Source organism: Hemitrygon akajei, chromosome 2 (genome assembly GCF_048418815.1).
Source record: "Hemitrygon akajei chromosome 2, sHemAka1.3, whole genome shotgun sequence".
NCBI lineage: Eukaryota > Metazoa > Chordata > Chondrichthyes > Myliobatiformes > Dasyatidae > Hemitrygon > Hemitrygon akajei.
In genome coordinates, this window is record NC_133125.1 from 29,926,899 (window position 1) to 29,947,748 (window position 20,850).

At 38.7% G+C, this 20,850-nt stretch overlaps 1 protein-coding gene across 1 annotated transcript in view; it reads left to right on the top strand.

The window, feature by feature from the left end:
• Positions 1 to 20,850, top strand: part of LOC140740327 (sorting nexin-24-like) — a 145,689-nt gene that overhangs the window by 71,244 nt on the left and 53,595 nt on the right. Inside the window, exons 2-3 of the mRNA XM_073069481.1 lie at positions 1,529 to 1,612; positions 3,621 to 3,725. Coding sequence (XP_072925582.1) covers positions 1,529 to 1,612; positions 3,621 to 3,725 — 189 coding nt within the window. The remainder of the gene's footprint in view (positions 1 to 1,528; positions 1,613 to 3,620; positions 3,726 to 20,850) is intronic.

Genomic DNA, 20,850 nt, shown 5'->3' on the forward strand with positions numbered 1-20,850 from the left:
TGAGCAGATTACAAATGTTCTATGTATTGTTTTCAGATATTTTAAATTATCATAAACTTTGCACAGAATGCTGACGATTTCATCTTGAGTATCTAGGAAATGGCTTATGATTTTTAAATTACTAGCTGAAGTACTCATTTTGTGTTTCAGCAACAATTCTCAAGGAGTAATTTGCTGAAACTTTTAGCAGGGTGTTACATTTAATAATTGTTGTATTCTCTAAGTTGTTAGATTCTAAACTAAATGTGCAGGTGGCTCATGGAACTCTTAAAAATATTCAAAGGTCTGTATTTATTTTTGGGGATTTAAATTTAGACCATGACTAAATGTAATTAAACCACAAGATTACAAATAGCATTAGAAGTAAATGGAAAGCCATTATATTTAAAATATTTCAGCATTTTATTATTTTAAATCCATTGAATATTTCTTCAGCTAATTTTGTATTTGTAATGAAGTGTTCAACATCTATTGGTTATTTCGATATTTTCACACTTGTCCAGACTTTATTGAAATGTAATGATTGTTATTCTTATAAAACATTAATCAAAACGATTGCTGTTGTGTACGAAATAATGTAGATCAAGTAATCCATGTGCATAAAATGTTTTCCCATGCTCTCTAAATGTTTTCTTGCTGATAAACAAAAATACTTGAATCCTATTTCTAAGAGTTTTCTTTCAAAATAAAGATGTATGCTATTCATTTTGCAGCTCCAGTACTGGGTACCTGAGTTTTGATGGCTGCTTTCCCCTATGTTCTTTATCATCCATTTTCCAGATGAATTCAGTGACCCTAGATTCAGGCAGTGACACTGTGCAGGGTATTAATTAGCACACCCAGAGGCTTGATATTCTGGCCTTTCGACCTTCCACAGGCCAGTGAAAGCAATAGAGCCTGTCATATTTGTCTTGTAATGAAAGTGAACTTTTGCTATCCTTCGTTGTGCTACAACAGACTGAAAATGTCCAGCTGATATTTTTTAAAATGAATATATGTGTAGGTTGGAAGGAAATTAGCTTGCAGCAGGAGTGGATTCACCCCTCTGCAATACTTGTAAGGTCTTAATGGTTTCTGTTATCTTAATGGTATCTGTGTTTTTCTGCAGAAAATCACAAAATTGTAAATTTGTGTCTTATCGACTTTGTAAACTAATTTGATGGGAACTATATGTAAATGTTAGAAATCTCAAATATACAAATAATTTGCTCTTGCACTGCAGGTTGATGAAGATTGAACAAATGTTTCAATGACAAAGTAAACAAGTCTTTCTTCTAAATTCACATCTAACCTTTTCTATGTAAGGTTGGTTAACAGGTTTAATTCTGAGCTAATTTTGTAAGGTTGCTGTAATATTTTCACTGACTTGTCAGCATGCCAAAACTGGCACAGTTTTTTTTTAAAATGAATAAAGCTATAATTGCTGTTAAATAAAGTTAGTAAGTGAGCGTTTATCAATGTTACCATGAGTTAGTGTTTCAGTTATATGATTGTTCAGTTTTATTGAAAATATTTTTTCTTTTTGTAGGTATTTAAAATTGAAGTACTCATGAGTGGAAGGAAGCATTTTGTAGAGAAACGATACAGTGAATTTCATGCACTCCATAAAAAGGTAATTTCTTTCATTACTCTACATCCCACATCTTTCATTCCCCACCCCCACTCAACCTCTGCCCAACCCACTGTTGGTTAGTTCTATACATCTACGGAACAAGTGGGATTGTTAATCATCGACTGAAGGGACATCCTTGGAGTATTTACCTAGTAAGCAGTCAGGTTTTGCTGGAAACTTGAATTGTCTTGGATTTGCCTCCATTCATCTGAGGAGTTCATTACTCACCTGGCAGTGCTATCATGGAAGGAAGCAGCTGCGATGATGACTCCTTGACCGCTGTTGATGGAAGGATTCCGCAACAAAATATTGTTCACAAATGCTGTTTTCTGAGCTGATGCTGAGTACCACATTTGTAACACTTTGGTTGGCCACAGTCCCAATTAATCACTGCACAATGCAGCCGGTTATACACGATGCTGCACAGAAACCCATATTTTTTGAAATTCTTTTATCTCTGCTGCCTTGTTAAAGGCAGTCAGATTTACTCATTGCACAGCAGGGACAGAAACCACCACGCAGTGGAAAGTATTTTACACAGTTTTGTCAGTTGGTAGTACTGTATAATCAGAGTTAGCTTAAATTTATTCCTTGGAGGTATTCTGTACTTTAATTTTTCTCCCTCCTAGCCGCAGTGAGCCTAGATAGAACCTTTGAAATAGTCAAATAAACTGCTTACAGGGGAGTATTTCCTCTTCAAAACCCCAGCAGTCTGTGTCTTAACCACAACCTCAGCTGAGAACCCATTACCACATCTTTATAAATTCGTCCTACATTATCAAAGCTTATGATACACTGTTTGTGTCAAATTGTGGTTAATTTTGTTGTGTGAACCTTTTCCACTAGGAATTGTATAAATTCTGTTGGGCCTACGTAGCTGGCCAAAACAAAAATGCAATTTCATTCTACTCATCAGGGCTGGGTTTGAACCCTGGTGTCAAAGGTGAAAGACGTGCACGACTCAGTCCCCAGTGGGCTACTCTTTGTTTTTGAGGCAACGGTTCCAGTATTTCTTCTCTCTTAAGGACGTGTTCTGCTTAAAGAATTGTGAATAGAAATTTGTGGAGAAAAAGGTGGATGGCATATAACACGCTTTTAGTCTGTCAATCACTCTTGCATCTTTTTGCAGCACACTTCAAGTGAAGTAAAAAGGAAGGAATTGTCCATTTTATCAGGCAAAAATTGCAGAGCAATTTGCTGGATTATTGGGCAGGGATGGCTGAGAGAAAGAAGGCCACAACTTTATTACTGCACTTGCACACCACATTTCTATGTGCCTCTTTTATTTCAGTTTCAAACTTCTCAGGTGTCCTTAATGTCAAAATGAATCACTTAGTATTTCTTTACAGAATATTCATCATTTTTTATTGTATTATTTTGTGAATTATAAACGTTGTACTTTAACCTTTCTAATTTGGTGCTTGTAGCACTCTTCCCCTTCATTTTCCAAAATCACTACGGTTTACATTCGTGAAACGAGACCAACTTGTGAAATCCCATTCGTTACATTTTGCTGGTCTGAAAATCTTCACCATACCCCCACCTGTATGGTTTCAATGCTACAACCATATTTCTGCTGATATCACAAATTCTCCTTATTTTATTCTTTATGTCATGCTTCATTCGATTTCGTGGCAACTTTATAAAAGCATTTTGAACAATAATCTAAACCATCTGCTTTGTTTCTGGCTTGTCTTCTGTCTGTTTTTGATAGGACATTTCAAAGTTATCAAACTAGTTTAAATCTAAGCATGACATGTAAAATGGCAGATAACATGAAAGCTGGCCAGAACTTTAGTCAAAGTAATTAACTTTTTTTTTTCGCTCTTGTGGCTGATCTAGAAAGATCTGCCTACATTTAACTCTCTATATTGCTGTGAAAAAAATCTTCTATTAGATAGTTTGCTTATGTTATTCTGAAAAGCCTATTTACTAATTAAGAAGAAATGTATTAGGCTAGCATGTTGGCAGGACTTTTGTTAATTGTAACTCAATTTCTTCTGAAAAGCTGAAGAAAAGCATCAAAACGCCAGAAATGCCTTCAAAGCACGTGAGGAACTGGGTGCCTAAAGTCTTAGAACAGCGAAGACATGGGTTGGAAGCCTACCTCCAGGTACATTTACAGAATGTTTTTCTTTGAGGAAGCATCTTGCCTCATAAATCAAGGTTGCGTAAATGTGTTCTGCGATGGGAGTTCCTTTCTATGGTGTGTAAATGAGCTTTTTTACGCTGAGTTGCCCTCAACGATATTTAGCCTGTTAAATACATCATAGGTTTCAACCCTCAATACATATTTCAGCTTTATTCTGTCATACTGTCACACACCTTTTGAATTCCGCTATGAAATATCGATTTATCAGATCACAGGGCACTTCACATCGCAGAGTGTTGATGCCAAGAATTCTGACATACAGACTACACAAAGATAATGGCCCATTTCTGTCACTGTCATAGCAGAAAGAGATTGTAGGTCCACTTAGACTTGCAATGTACACTGTTTTTAGAAATAAGTGTTCCTTTCTGATCTGTTAGAAACATTATTATTATTATTATTATTACATGATGCTTTTATTCTCATACAATTATTTTTGGGACAGCTCACTGGTGATCAGTTTTCGCAAGTATTTTGCAAGTATGAAAGGCAGATAAAACCTTGATCTTGTAAGTTTTGTCCTTTTAATTTTAAGAATTCAGATGAATTAAAGTTTCGGATGTGGAGGCTTAAATCAGTCAGAGATGTAAAGACCTATCTGAGAACAGTCTGAAGTAAAAAGAGCTCTGTAACTAGTCTAAATGAAGCTCTTTTTATTCATTGCCTCTGCAGTGTTTCATGCTGCTAGGCAGGTCAGTATGTTGCCATAAGGATGTTTCACTATTTAATTGTCCGTGGTTGGTGTTATCATGATTTATCTCAAGTAGGAGAGTATAGTTTATTTCATACTCATTTTATTTGGCTAAATATTGACTCAGTCAAGAAAAAATCTGCATGATATGTACTGCAGAAGGGAACAACAGCTATGGCTTCTTTAATAATGTCTAGATTTTTTACTGAGGCATGCTTTACTCCAAACACACTGGATTCAGCAATCAGACCTGAAGATTTCTCGATGGACCAGATTGCTGATTCAGGAAAGTCAGAAGGTGAGGGGTGTGTTTTCCCTGATAACCTCTCTGTGGTGCTCTGATGTGGCGGTTTTGTCGTACTCATGTTCCCCCAACCTAGAACATCTGATGATCAAGTGCCGATCATTCTATTTACCAAGAGAGTTCACCTCCATGATGCTGATCGCAGTTTACATGCCACTGTCGGCTGGCTGTAATCAGTCACTTGAGGCACGGCATGCTGCCTTCACCAAACAAGAAACAGTCCACCCCGACACATTTTAAATCATTGTCAGGGACTTCAGTCAGGCTTGTTTGAAGAAATCTCTGCCCGCTTATCATCAGCATATAACCTGTAGCACCAAGGGTCCCAACACAGTAGACCATTGCTATTCTAAGATGAGGAATGCCTACCGTTCCATGCCTAGATGGAATTTCGGGATATCTGAGCAGCTGGCTGTCTGTCTCCTACCTGATAACAGGCTAAAAAGCAAGGCACCAAAAATAAAGACAACAAAGGTAGTTGCAGGAGGCAGAGGAGTTGCAATGGGATTGTTTTGACTCGGTGGACTGGGTTTTGTTCAAGGACTCATCAGAGGATCTGAATTAATATAGCACGGTTGTCACGGACTTTATAAAAACAGTCATAGATGAGTGTGTCCCCACAAACCATTAAGTCTTCTCTAACCAGAAGCCCTGGATGAACCATGGGATCTGCAGTCTGCTGAGGGCCAGATCTGGCGACCAGGTAAGATACAAGAGATTCGGGTGCAATATCTGGAAAGCACCTCACGGGCAATGTGGCAATTCCAGACTAAACTGGAGTTACTGAAGGATGCACAACAGTGGTGGCAGGGGTTGAATGCTATTACCTCTTACAAAATGAAATCAAGTGACAACAAGGCTTCACTTCCAGTTCAATGCCTTCTGTGCTCACTTTGACTGTAAGAACAAGGAGGAACTATGGCAAACTCCCACAATCCCCAAAGACCCTGTGATTTCAGTCTCTGAGGCCAACGTGCGAGCAGCCTTCAGGAGGATGAACCCACAGAAAGCATGCAGCCCAGATGGGGTCCCTGGCCAAGTACTAAAGACCTGTGCTGATCAACTGGCTGGAGTGTTCACCCACGTCTTTAACCTCTCACTTTGGTAGTCTGAGGTACCCACTTGCTTCAAGCAAGTTTCAATTATACAGCGCCTAAGAAGAATGTGGTAACCTGCCTCAATGACTATCGTCCAGTAACACTTATTTTAACATTGATGAAGTGTTTTGAGAGGTTGATGCTGAAGCACATCAACTCCTGCCTGAGAAACAACTTGGATCGGGTCTAATTTGTCTATTGTCAGAACAGATCCATAGCAGATGCCATTTCATTGGCTCTTCACTCGACCCTGGGACATCTGGCAGCAAAGGTGCATGCATCAGAATGCTCTTTATTGACTGTAGTTTAGCATTCAATACTGTCATCCCTCAAAACTAGTCAATAAGCTTCAAGATCTTGACTCAATGCCTCCTTGAGCAATTGGATCCTCAATTTTCTCACTTGCATACCTCAGTTTGGATTGGCAACAATATCTCCATCACCACAAGGCTTTGTGCTTGGCCCTTTTGCTGGAAAGAAGCATCCACCATGAAGAACTCCCATTACGCAGGTCTCACTCTTCTTGGTGCTGCCATCAGGAAGAAGATACAGGAGCCTAACGACTCGCACCACAAGGTTTAGGAACTGTTTTTGCCCCTCAACAATCTGGCTCTTGAACCGAATGGGATGTCTTCATCCTCCTTCACTTGCCCCATCACTGAATTGTTCCCACAACCTATGGACTCAAATTCAAGGACTCCTCATCTCGTGTTCCTGATATTTATTAATATTATTATTATTATTTCTTTTTTCCCTTTTGTATTTGCACATTGGTTGTTTGCTGTCCTGCTGGGTGTGATTCTGTTATGGTTCGTGGAGATACTGGGTATGCCTGCAAGTAAGCACATCTCTGGTTTGTATATGGTGACTTATATGTACTTTGAAAATAAATTAACTTTAAACTTGAACTTTGAAAATTATAAAATACCTCCTGGGCGACCTGTTTTTATTTTATACTCTTACACTGACGACTGTGATGAGGCTGAGTTGTAAGGTAATTGACTAAAAACTTCAACCTTAAAATAATAAGCAATTGACTGATAAGTTCAAATTCTTTTAAAGAAAATGTATTTACAAAATGTGTACATCCCTGGCAACATGAGGATTCATTGTACGTCATTAATTACCCTGTCTGGTTATTACTCTATTATGGATTTATTGAGAATGCCTGCAAGAAAATGAATCTCAGGGTTGTGTATGGTGACATTTCTGCATTTTGATAATATATTTACTTTGAACTTAAAGAGGTAATTGATAGCCAACCACATGGGTGTTTCTAAAATCACATGAAGGCCAATCCAGCTTTGAACTGAAGACCTCCTTCCCTGAAGTAATGATATTGGTGAATCAGTTGATTTTCTATGGCAGTCAGGTGGTTTTCAGTGGTGATTACTGCTGATAGCAGTACTTTCTTTCCAGATTCGTTATGGGACTTTAGTTTCCCAGTTGCAGTTCCATTTTGCTTGCAATTTTTTTCCCTCTACATATTGGTTGTTCAACAGTTTTTTTTATATATGGTTTCTTGTAGAACACAGAAATCTACAGCACATTACAGACCCCTCAGCGCACAATGCTGTGCCAACCATGTAAGCTAGTCCAGAAGCTGTCTAGAATTTCCCTACTGCATAGCCCTCTTTATTTTCTTTTTATAGGCATGATGTTTTTTTTCTCTCTGCACATGGGATGTTCAACATTTCTTTAATATGGGTTCTTCTGGGTTTTTGTTTTATGACTGCCTGTTTGGAGATGAATCTCAAGGCTGTATAACGTAGACATACTTCGATACTAGATGCACTTTGAACTTTGCAGATTGGTGATTCTAACCTCAGGACATGGGTCAAGTACCGACCTGCTACCAAACACTGCATTTTTCATAATTCGCCCATTCAGCACCCTATAGAAATACCTTATTTCCTCAAATTTTTTGGAGTAACAGTTTGGATCAGTCATTCTTTTTTCTACTTCTGTTTGAAGAAATTATTTCTGGCACAAGGGCTGTGCAGTGGAGCAAGAACTTGCATTTAATGCGCCACTTTAACATCGAAAGCACCAAAAGTATTTGAAAATCAGATTTGTATATCATATGTACATCAAAACATACAGTGAAATGTGTCATTTGCATTAACAACCAACGTGCTGGGGGGCGCATGCAAGTGTTGCCCCGTAGTCCGACGGCAACACAGCATGCCCACAATTCTCGGCACAACATAGTACACAACAGAACAGACCAAGCGACGAAGCAACAACAGCAAAACGAGCCCTGTTCATAAGGGCATAATGAAAATAAAATCACTCTGAATAAATAAGGAGATATTAATGGACATTATTGGAAAGGGAGGGCTTTTGAGGGTGTATTAAAGGAAAGAGAATAGCAGGGAGGATTTGCGAAGGCATCCTTAGGTTGAGCAGGCAGATGGAGGTGTATCACCAATGGTAGAGCAACTAAAATCAGTAATGCATAGAAGGTTAGAACTGGAGGAGATAAAGACTGAGCTTGTAGGAGACTACAAATGTAGGAATGGGCAAGGCCATGAGTAAACTCAAACTTGAAATAATTGTTGATACTCTAGTAACTATCTAGTGCGCCGGGCTTCTTATGTGCTGGTTATGTTTCATTTTTTAAAAAATCACTTGCTGATAATGCAGTAAGCATTTTAATGGCATAAAGCTTTGATTGAAATTTATTGTCATTAAACAGGAGGGTGATGTGGCAACAATGGAGTAAAGGCAAACTTACAGGCAAAGTTTAGACTTCCATCAAGCCGATGAGTAAAATCTAAGTTTTAATTTTTTTTAAATAAAGCACTTGAGAATATAATCTCATATTAAACAAAATAAAGAGTCTGCCTTTAATTGGAAGAGGCCAGGTGTGACCTAGCACAAAATATGAGTAATTTTAGGGAATTTCACAGAGGCAAATCAAGAAATAAAACATGACTGCTGTGGCTGCATCTCTCACTCCTAGACTTGCCTGGGTCTACCTACAGTAGGTCTGGGATGTAATTCATTGTGAATGGCTGTACACTGGCAGTTCCCTTTGGAACCACAAGCCAAAACATTTTAGTCCAATCTGTCTTTTTTTGTGGAGGGAATGTAAGAATGAGAATATATACTCAGTGGCCACTTTATTAGGTACACCTGCTCATAAATGCAAATATCTAATCAGTCAATCTTGTGGCGGCGACTCAATGCATAAAAGCATGCAGACATGGTCAAGAGGTTCAGTGCTGTTTAGACCAAACATCAGAATGGGGAAGAAATGGGGTCTCAGTGACTTTGACTGTGAAAATGATTGTTGGTGCCAGATGGGGTGCTTTGAGTACCTTAGAAACTACTGATCTCCTGACAATTTCATGCACAGCGTTCCCAAGAGTTTACAGAGAATGGTTCAAAAACATAAAAACATCCAGTGAGAGGCAGTTCTTGGGCTATATGCCTTGTTAATGAGAGAGGTCAGAGGAGAAATGGCCAGATTAAATCAAGCTGACAGGAAGGCAACAGTAACTCAACCACGTGTTACAACAGTTGTGTGCAGAAGAGCATCTCTGAATGCACAATGTGTCACACCTTGAAGCGTTTGGGCTACAGCAGCTGAAGAGCATGAGCTCATCGAAGGCTCATTGTATAACTCTTCTGAATCCTTGCTGGTAACAGTTTCGGTCGCTTACAATTCTTAAAAGTGGCAGATGTCTACTTGCAGACTCAGAAGGTCAAAGACTTGATCACTTTGCTTTTCTGCAGCAGTTTGAAGAAAAAATGACTGAATGTGGTCTTTTCAGTATTTTAAATCCTTTTAATTGATTATGTATTTTCATCAAAAAGTTGTAAAAACGATGCATGAAAATAAGTGGTGTGTTAAATATTTCCGTAAGTTTGATTTATTAAGTTCTTGAATCGAACTGAAGTTGTTTCATTTTAAAGCAATGTGTAAAGCCACATTTTTCACACTCAAAAAATACTTTGTCGTTAGCAATTGTGTCTAATTCAACAGTAATCGTTCTAAATTGAAGTCATTACCATAGTATTTACAAACCTATTACAAAGACAAAAGCGTTGAAAGGTAAAAAGTGCTTAAAATCGCTCTTCCTCTGATTGTCGACTTAGTACTGTTAAACAATATTAATGACTGGGACTGTCAGCATGTAACTGTGCTTTCCGTGGTACAAGTGATTTTATTGATCGATACGGATGCAGCCTACAGTCAGATTACTCTGATTTTATCTGGGCATTAACTAAGTTTATTAGTACCAGAAGTATCTTTAGGTAGATCTAGATGATGATGTAGATTAAGAAAAGCAGAATACCATCCATCATTTTCCTTTGTGCTAATAACTTAAATCCATCATTGTTTCTATCTGCTGGTTTCAGATCCCATTGTGTCTTCTGGCTTTTGGTAATGGCCTAAGTGAACCCCAGCAATTTTCCCTCCAGTGGCAAAACTCTCCACTCAATTGTCATAGTGTCTTTTTAATTTGAATTCAGAAGTATAGGTGGTAGGAACTACTTCAGTTCTTTCATCTCCAGACACATCTTTCTTTATCTGTCATGCATGGTGGTAAAACCATATATTTTTTTTGAAAGTGACATAGTTTTGAAAAATAGCCTCTGAACCCCCAGCTCAGCAATCATTTTATATATAACACATTGCTGAATTCACAGATTTATGAGTTAGATAGTTTGCTTTACCTGTGGTATATCGACTGTAATCCATTTTTGCAACATATAAAGATAAATTGTTGGAGAGATTCATAATTATTATTGTAGAACTACAATAGTTTTTTTTTCTTTTTTTAATTCTTCTTCTAATTTTTTTTGGAATATATTGTCAGCTTCCCAAGCAAATTTTATGCTTCAAAGAAGTGCGTCTAAAATAAGATATTTCAATATGTGCCTCATTGCAAAATGCCCCATTTCAATGGGTGTGTCAGATTTGATTCGTTCGCCAGAGTTTCTTGGAATTAATTCAGATTCAACATATCTGATGTATGATCCATGCGAAGCAATCTGCGAGAGGTTCGGTAATTTGCAACAAATACATAGAACAAATTTTATTCTTGGCTAAAACTACGAATATTTCAGATGCTTCAAGTAAGTTAATAGTTATTTTTCAGAGGGTATCTGGGCTTCTCTCACACAGTATTGAATGTTGAACACATCATTTCTGGTTATATTTAAATCTGTTTCATTTTATCTGTATTTTGTTTGATTCCCTGACTGAGAAGGTTGAAGAGTGGCCCCCACGCTTCTTCACAGCCATGGCACTATTGTGACATGATGGTGAATTAAATCCATACTTAGTGCACCCAATTTAACGTTGTCAAGTATGTAGTTCTCCAGCTGTTTACAGTTTCTGAATTGGTGTATTAATAAAACTAACCAGCCTCAATGCTCGTGGCCGACACTGACAAGAAAACTGGGAGAATTTGATCAGTTTTAAACGGCAGGCAAGCCTTGTGAAATCTGCACACACCATGCATGCTCCGGTTGTAAACTGGCCCTTTATCACAATCATTTTTCACATGTTTATCTCCTTCTGTTATCAGCTTTAAATTAAAATTGGTGTGAGACTCAGGACGGAGGAAAATTTAGGAAAGTTCTTGCTGGGTGTGCAAAACCTTGAGATTACAGATCAATGCTGCTTTTTACTGTGTCGCTCTACCTCCATCCAGGATAAACAGAAGCAATGTAGGACACCGGAAAGTGATGTAGAGCACTAGATCAATGTTTCAATTTGAAAATATTTTGCCTTTACATTAAAAATGTTTTGAATTACCATTTTTAAGCCCGTGCAAAGCCAGGAGTAAGGGATATTAGGGTGGGGATGGGTTGGAAATGGGATCAGACAGAAGGAGGAACAAAGGAAAACAGCAATACTGAACTCAAAGAAATAATGGGTGCAAGGTAAAGTTCTGCTTGTAGAAGGAACAGTTGATCAGGGGTTCCGAACTGGGGTGGGGGGTCCAAGAACCCCTCAGTTAATGGTAGGGATCCATGGCATTAAAAAGATTGTAAACCCCTGATCCAGAGGAAGATTCCTATTTGTTTTATTTAGAGATACAGCACAGTAACAGGCCCTTCTGGCCCAATGAGCCTATGCCACTGAATTATGGCCATATGAACAATTAATCTACCTAACCTGCACATCTTTGGAATGTGGGAGGAAATCGGAGTACCCGGAGGAAACCACGCAGTCATGGGAAAAGCTTACAAACTCATTACAGATAGCAGCGGAATTGTACCCCGGTCTTGCCACTAGCGCTGTAGCAAAATAGGTGGGACTCTGGAAGAGGAAGATGTAGTGTACACCTGGGTTGCTGAGCATTATATGGGGCCTGAACAAATAGGAGAATCTTGCATCCAAGTTGTAATCCATGCTTTTCCCATTCCCAGAGATTTTCACACCCTCCTTAATCAGCAAAAGAAGCTTTTTTTGACAGTTTTGGTCACCTACTTGAAGATGTTGGAATCATAGGGAGTAATGATGCTCCCTATGTAAGATGGGGAAGATATAATTTAATTAATTTTAATTCTGTCACGCTGGGAGTTCTATTTTAAACAAGTGAAGGTGTTTGAATGTTGGGAGAAGCAGGGACAGTGACCAGCAATGATGAAATAAAGAATCTGCTGCAAAGATGTTCAGAAAGGTGCCACGGTAGCATTGAGATTAGCGCAATGCCATTACAGCTCGGGTTGTCAGAGTTAGTTCAATTCCAACGCCCTCTGTAAGAAGTCTATACTCCCTCCCCATGGAATGCATGGGTTTTCTCCAAGTGCTCTAGAGTCTTCCCACAGTCCAGAGATGTACCAGTTAGAAGGTTAATTGATCATTGTAAATTGTCCTGTGATTAGGTTAGGGTTAAATCGGGGTTGCTGGGCAACGGGGCTCGAAGGGCCAGAAGCCCCTATTCCACACTGTATCTCAATAAATAAGACAGAGAGGATTAGTAATTTCAAGGTATGAACAAATTCTAGGTGGTTGGAATAGTGTGCTAAAGAAATTGAGAAATTATAACACAATTGAAAGTGAGTTCTAATATGGATCAAACCCACCAGTATAAAACCATTAATTCTGATAGTGACCTTGTGCTTAGATCACACCTAAAGCCCACTCACTGCTCCCTTTCCAAAAATAAATCAATAGTGACTGTTCAGTTTCCTATTAAGAAAGTTACTGCAATATTCAACAGCTCCTGGAGCTTAAGGTAGTATGCCAGGAATGTTGTCAGTACCAGTAGCATGGGATGGTGAGGTGCAGGGCAGCAGATAGGGGTATTGACAACTTGGGGATCTTGGTAAGACAAGTGTTAGTGGGGATGCTCTTATGATTGTCTGCTAAGGACTGTATGATGTGGTGGGAGATTTGAATTCTTTGTGCCCTATTATGGTGAAGGACCCAATTTTTCTTCATAAGCTTTGTCAATCTCTTAATAATCTTAAGCAATTTTATTTTTTTTAACATTTTAAAATTGCAAAGGCAACTGGACAGATTCATTGTTTGGGGAGATGTGTATCAAATGCAAGCATTTGGGATGTACTTGGAAAGGCACCTTGGACGGCCTGAGTAAGTTGGGCTGAAGGGCCTATTTCTCTGCTATATAACTATAGTTAATTTTGCTTGCCTTTGTACGTTCTCAAGGACAGTAATTTCCTTATGATTTGCAGTCTATACACAGTACGCCCAATGTAGTATGATTAAACTACTTGAACAGCAGCATTATTGATTTTGTACTCTACTTTTCATCTGCTAATACAAACCAGTACCTCAAATGTATTTTTTACTGCGAGTAAGTATTTGGAAAATAGATATCTCCTTTTTTCTTTTTGTGGCCAGTATTCGTACATCAATTATTTAAAACTGGTTATCATTAATTTTTTTTTCTAAACCAAAAAAGTATGCAAATCGTTCTGTAAATGTTTCAGCATTTCATTTTGTTTGTTATCTAATGATCTCTCTTCAGAACTGGGAAGTTTGTTATTAAGTTCTTTTTGGGTTCTGTATGAAAATGTGAATTTTTAACTTCACCTCCTTTTATCCCCATACTAGTTGTAACATTTTCCTTGCAAAATTAAAATCTGATTCAGTTTTTGCAACATACTTTTTCTGTATTTTCAAACTTACCACCAATTCACTTTTTAAGGAAAAGAAATCAAATCAATAGAGTTTAGTGTATAGTATTTGCTTTTCTTACCTGTCCTATTATGTAATTGCCTAATTTTCTTTGGATATCACTGTGCCAACAAGTAAACTGCAAAATCAGTGATTATGCAAATCAACAGCAAACAAGCTGACAACTAATGAAAACAAACATCAAAATCTGCTTATAGTCGTATGTGAATGATATGTACATTAAGAGATCAATTTTAAGACTTTTTAGTAGTTTTGATGTTTTGTTAAAAAATACATTTCACAACTGAAATATAAACAGGACAGAGTTGGACAGAACTGTCAGAAAACAAGTAATGTAGACTGGGGAACAGTGCATATGAAGCCATTTGTATCGTAGAACAATAGCAAAATGTAGTTTTCTGCCTCCATTGTTAAGAATGATGTCCGAAGTGGCACCTTGCATCATTTGAGGAGACTGGTTGATGACTCATCATGATTGGTCCATTCTTGTTTCGTCATGAATTTTCTGCTGTTCCCGATACCTTTGACTTCTTTTCAGTTCAATTGTACACCAGTCTGCTCCTTGAATATATTGCATAACTTCACCTTCTCAGCTCTTTACAATGAGAGGATTTCAAAGATTCCCAGCCCTCTGAGAGTAGGAACTCCTACTTATCTCCATCTTAAATGGGCAAGAGCATATTTTGAAGCTTTCTTCCTCAGTTTTAGAGTTTCCCCTCTAGATCAGAGATTCCCAACCTTCTTTGTGGAATGGGCCAATACCATTAAGTGAGGGGCCTGTGGACCCCAGGTTGGGAACCACTACTCTGGAGAAAACATCTGCTCAGCATCGACCTTATCAATCTCTCAGAATCCTAGATGTTTCACCGTATATACAAGTTTGCAAAATAACAAAATTTTTACTAAATAACAAAGCTGACAGCTAAAAGTAGTACTTGGTGTCAGAGGCAGGAACAGGTCGAGCATTTTAACAAACAAAATTATTCACCTGTTTGGTGAAAGAGTTAATTGACGATACCAGTCATTGGTATTCATAGAGAGAGAGACATGGAACAGCAGAACAAAGAAAGAAGACTAAGTAAAAGAAGTTGTGGTTATCTCATACTTAGATTAGCATAAGATGTAACCTGTGAAATAGCCAAATTTCACCTGTTGCAGAAAAAAAACTGAGAAGCCTCTAAAAAATGCAGATCAACTATTCTAGGACCCAGTCAGCTATCTGTCCTAGTGGAGGCCACGGGGGTAATGACAGTCAATAGCCATATCAGCAGTGTTTGGCAGTCACTCTCCAACGGAAGGACTGAGTTCGTGCAGCCGCTCTCCTCGTATGCTGACGAAAAGATGTTTTTGATATTCTGAGATTTATGTCATTGTTGGGCTGTACTTTATATTGGACTACTTAAGTTTTTTTTGGTGTTTTCTTTCTTGGCAGGTGGGTGATCTGTTAATTTTTTTGTGTGTAAGGGGAAGGTTGGGGGTGTTGATGCTCCTGTCACTGTTCTGTGAGTGAGGGGGTCAGGGATTGCTATTGTCACTGATTTTTTTCCTGCAGGGGAGGGGTGTGGGATTTGATGCTATTGTCGCTGTTTTTTCTGTGGGCAGGGGGTGGGGGATTTTGAGGTTTGTGAGTTTTGTTTCTCTTTCTGGGGGGGGGGGGGGGGGGGTTGATGTCCCTTCTTTCAGCAACTCCCATGGTCTGTCTGTATTTCCTGACTACCTGGAGAAGACGAATATCAGAGTTGTATTGTACATGCATACTTTGACAATAAGATAAACCTTTAGACTACAGTTACTGGAATACCTACTGAACAATTGGAAGATTATAAGCAAGTATAGAAAAGTGAAACTACAAAATAAAATCAAGAGAATTTCCACACCCTAATCCAACATTATCAACCCATTTTCACTCGGCACAATTCAACTTGTAATGACACCGTTATGTCCAGCTGAGGGACTAAGTGAGGCCTTGGTTTAAAGTCTTATCTGAAAACTGCACCTCCGATTATGATAATTCTGACTCAGAGGTAAGAATATTAACAGATGACACATAGCTGATGAAAGAAAATGCGGTAAATTTATGTGGAGGGGGGTGAGTGGATTGAACAAGCTTTTATGGAGGGAATGTAAACTGAACAACTGAGAACCATCAGCCTTCATTGGCCCAAACCATGGCTTCTGCATTCTATCGTGCCTCCATTTCGTGGTGTGGGAAAGACGGCAAGGTGACAATCCCAGTTTTCAGGGATGATAGACCAATGATATTGGTACGCTGCTGAACTGTGATGCAAATAAACTGATTATAGCTCAGGGGTGGATCTTCTGCCTATCTTGGAAGCAATATCACTGGTTCATCATGAAATGTAATTTCCCTAAGGTACTAATCCATTCTGTCCTCACTGTCGTTAACTGCTGTAAATACCTTTTAATCAAATTATTAAATATTTTAGGCATGTGTACAAAGGGTTGTTGTTCTGCAGCTAGGTTGGTCATTGATATATAGAAATGAACTAAAATACTTCAGAAGTGAGTTAGATGGTTTGGGCAAGAAAGGAAAGATGGACTTTTTAGGGAAAGAAAGAAAAGGGGGATATGCAAACACAAGGAAATCTGCAGATGCTGGAAATTCAAGCAACACACAAAATGCTGGTGGAACACAGCAGGCCAGGCAGCATCTATAGGGAGAAGTACGGTCAAAGTTTTGGACCAAGACCCTTCGTCAGGCGGATATGGCTGGGATAAACAACTGGGCAAGAACTGTAGTTGACAAATTAAATATAGTGTGGAAAAATTAGAAGTTCTCTATTGGAGAAAAGATTGAAAAGGCAAATTATTGTTTAAGTGGATTGAAACTACAAAATGTTGTGACACGGGGATCTTCACAAGCATATACTTCAAAAAGTTAGCATGCAGTTGCTGAAACCAGTTAGGAAAAGTAATAGGATGGTGGACTTAATTGAAAGGAGAATGGAATGGGATATAAAATGAAGGTTGTTTTAATCTAACTTTAGAGGGTACTGCTGAGACAACACTTCATACTGTTGATTTGTTGTTATTTAGGGGATGAGGTACTTGCATTAGAGACAGTGCAGAGAAGGTTCACTAGGTTGATTTCAGGATGAAAGGGTTGACACATGATCCCCAACCCTAAGCCTAAACTCATTCACTTTTAGAATAATAAAAAAAAGATGCTACACACACGCACACACACACACACACACTTCACACTCAGACCCCGCTTAATGCTGAGGGTGTGTTTCTCAGAGGTTGAGCTCTATGTAAATCAGCACAATGTGGGGTCATTATAAGATTATGTAAAATGGATACCTGTGCCTGATTTTTAAAAAATCAAACCCAGGATATTTGATATTTTATGTATACACAGTAATTGGTGGAGTAACAAACATGTAAATAGGCCTAACCTCTACCTCAGTGGTGCAGCAACACATCGAGGCAGCAGTGGGTGGCGGTTACATCTTCGAGGAGGGACAAAGCTCTGGGTCCTCCTCTAACTTTGGTTGCTTCTTCCAGTAGGCATTCTCGATTTGACTGTCTTTCCTTAAGTTTGCTCTCATGAAGCAGTTCTCGGTAGCAGGAAATCATGTCGAGAAGACCTCTCTTTTCCTTATAGCTTCACTCCCAGTCAGGGTCACTCTCGGTGAACAGGTCCATGATCTGTGTGATCGTGGTGATGCTAGTGCTGAGGAATTTTGTTGTTAACTGGTCCTTTGCAGCTTTGAACCCAGATACACATTTCTCTTCTCGGGAGATGAAAGTACGAGAAAACATTCCTTAACAAAATAGACCCGTCTCATCCACATTGAAGGCAAGCTCGGGAGGATAATCGTCCTTTTTGATTATGGCCTTCGGTGTTGCAGGAAAATCTTGGGCTGCCTTAATGTCTGCACCAGCTGCTTCACCAGAGATATGTATGTAATGGAGGTCACTGGGCTGTTTAAATCTTATCAAACCAAACTCTGCAGGCTGAGAATGTTACCGATGTATCTTCTTGAATATGATTGAAGATGCTTCTTGCCTTTTCCAGGCTTAGGGACATGTTTCATTGTGTTTGGTCATCCACCTATATATTTAATCTGTTTTCCATTTTTTCAAGCAAATGGCTCCTTGAATGAGTCGCCTTCATTGATGATAACTTTGAGATCATCATTGAAGAAGCTTTTTATCTTGTCTGCGTTTTTTATAATTGTTCTGATCGTCAGTGTAGCCAGTTTTAGAGAGGTGCCAACATCAACCTGACACTCACCAACTTCCAAACACCATATCACTCTTAGTTTCACATCCATGCTAATACTTTTCCTCAACACCTTGGATGTACTATGCTCACTAGAAGTTGCAGGCCATTTTTGAGACATTATGGGTGAAAAAAATGGAATAAATTGGCAAGGGACCAAGAACATTTACACATGTGGGGGAGGCAAAGCGTGAACTAATATGTGACTGGCTGTGATTGGCTCACAGCACATGTGAAGCATTCTCAATGGCTGATTGAATGTTTATTGTAATGCTGGCCGCTATTGAGAAGTTTTAACTGTTGTTCAGAATGAACTTTTGCCTTTTTTAAAAGTCAAAGGGCATGATATGGTGAGAAAATTGCAATTCCGCAATGGGATATAGATAGATTGAGTCACTGGGTGAAAAACTGGCCAACTGATTTTAACGAGGGGAAGTGTAAGTTCATGCACTTCAGTAGGATGAACAAAATTATCTAAATAAAGGAAAATTGCAAGTAAGTGAAGTTCAGCAGTGTCTAGTCAGGAGTTCTCAACCTTTCTTATTCCATGCACCCCTACCATTTACTGAAGGGTCTGTGGATCCCAGGTTGGAAGCCCCTGGTCTAGATGTTTTAGTGCATAAATCATAAAAAGTTACCAAGCAGGTCCAACAACTAGCAAAGAAGACAAACAACATGTTGGCCTTTATTATAAAGGGGTTGGACAAGGTGTAGCTGAGATCATACCTGAAATACTGTGCACAATATTTATCCTCCTTACTTAAAAAATGATACAGTGGCATTGAAGCAAGTCAAGAGGACAGTCACCAGGTTCTGGGATGAGAACATTGGTCTGACAAGAAGGCTAAACAGTTTAGGTATGGATTCCTTGGACTTCAGACAAATGAGGGAATCCAACATGGATTAGATGGGCCGAAGGACCTATTTCTATTTCTGTACTGTACTTTTCTATGACTCTAAATGTTCAGATGTCTTCACTAGTGGAACAGTTCCAAACAAGGGGATGTGCTGCAAAATAAAGGGCTGATCTTTTAAAACTGTGGTGTGTTGTAATTTCTTCTTCCAGAGGGTAGTGAACCTTTGGTATTCCTGCTTGGGTATAAGTAAGATTATATATATAGAAAGAGAGAAAGAGATAGATAAATATTTGAAATATTGAGAAATTGAGGGTTACGGAGAACTGGCACAGTAGAAGAGTTAAAGCAAGTATAGACCATCAACGACGATATTGAATGGTAGTGCAGGACTGGCCTCGTGCCTGTTCCCTGTTCCTATCTGCTTGTGTTCTTCTGACATCCCTCAGGAAATAAAACTAAAGGACATTAGTTTCAGAGTATGGAATTGCCTCATTAACGTGGTGGAGACAAGGAATTTCTATGCACATAAGGTCATGAATCTTTGAAATTCATTTCCACAGCGAACTATAGAGGCAGAGTCTTTGAATATGTTCAAGATGATGAGTAGGCCTTTCAAACAAGGGAACTAATAGCCATTGGGGAGGAGAGTGGGGAAACTGGTATTTATTTATCTATCTATCAAGGTACAGCATGGAGAAGGCCTTTCTGGCCTTTCAAGCCTTTTATTGAATGGCAGAACAGACTTGAGTGGCCAATTGACCTTCTCGTTTCTCGTGTTCACCGTGTAATTTAAGATCAGAGAGTTGGAAATACTTAACGAGGGATAAATTTTTTTTTAAAGCTTTAAAACTTTCTGTATTTTGCCGTGTTTGATCAGCTGGTCAGAAATGAGGTTGACAGTGAAGTCAGCAAGGTTGGCAGAATAAGGTGTAGCAAGAAGGCTTAAGATATCATTATTTGTTTATTTTGTATACCGATTTGACTTGTCGTTCAGCCTGTATTGGTTTTTATTGTGAAATATGGTTGTGAGTTGCTGTAGCACCATATCAGCAAACCATTTGATCTGAGGCCTTTTCATTAGCTGCATGCTCTTTGTAATTCTGCACTGTATTTCTAGCAGCAGCTAACCAAATTGTTAGTAGAATCAACACACATGCTCTCTCAAGCCTCTGTGGCCACTCATTATTCTATATATACTCACCTCAGTCAAGTTTGGAGTTCATTGTGCAGTTTCTATTCTATTTGCATTTGTTATTGTTGAGCTTTATTTGACCTTCAGTTATTCTACAATTAATTGAATGCAATTAATCTGTTTCACCATTTGATGGCTTGCTTATCAGATCAGTGATATGTGGACTAATAGCTCTCAGTAGAAAGGAGGTTCCTTTTAATTGGAGGCATCACAGCATTTACCACTGCCTGTGCTCTTGCAATTAGGAACAATTTAGAAATTTTTTTTGTTGTCTCCTTGATTAGATTTGTGAACTATCAGATATTACAAATGACAGTACCGTACAACATTATCAGTCAGAATTAAAAACATCCAACAGCCGAATTACTTGCTGTGAGAAATGTTAACAGACTCATCAATTTTCCCAAAAAATTTTTTGTATCTGTTTCACGTGTTGAAGATACAATCCAGCTAAAAAGCAATTGCACTTACAAAATGCGCCTCAGTACTTTTACTTTCTGCAATTATAGTCGGGTCGAGTCACCACGCCAACACTGGAAGGAATTATTTTTCTTGATTAAGCGCCTTC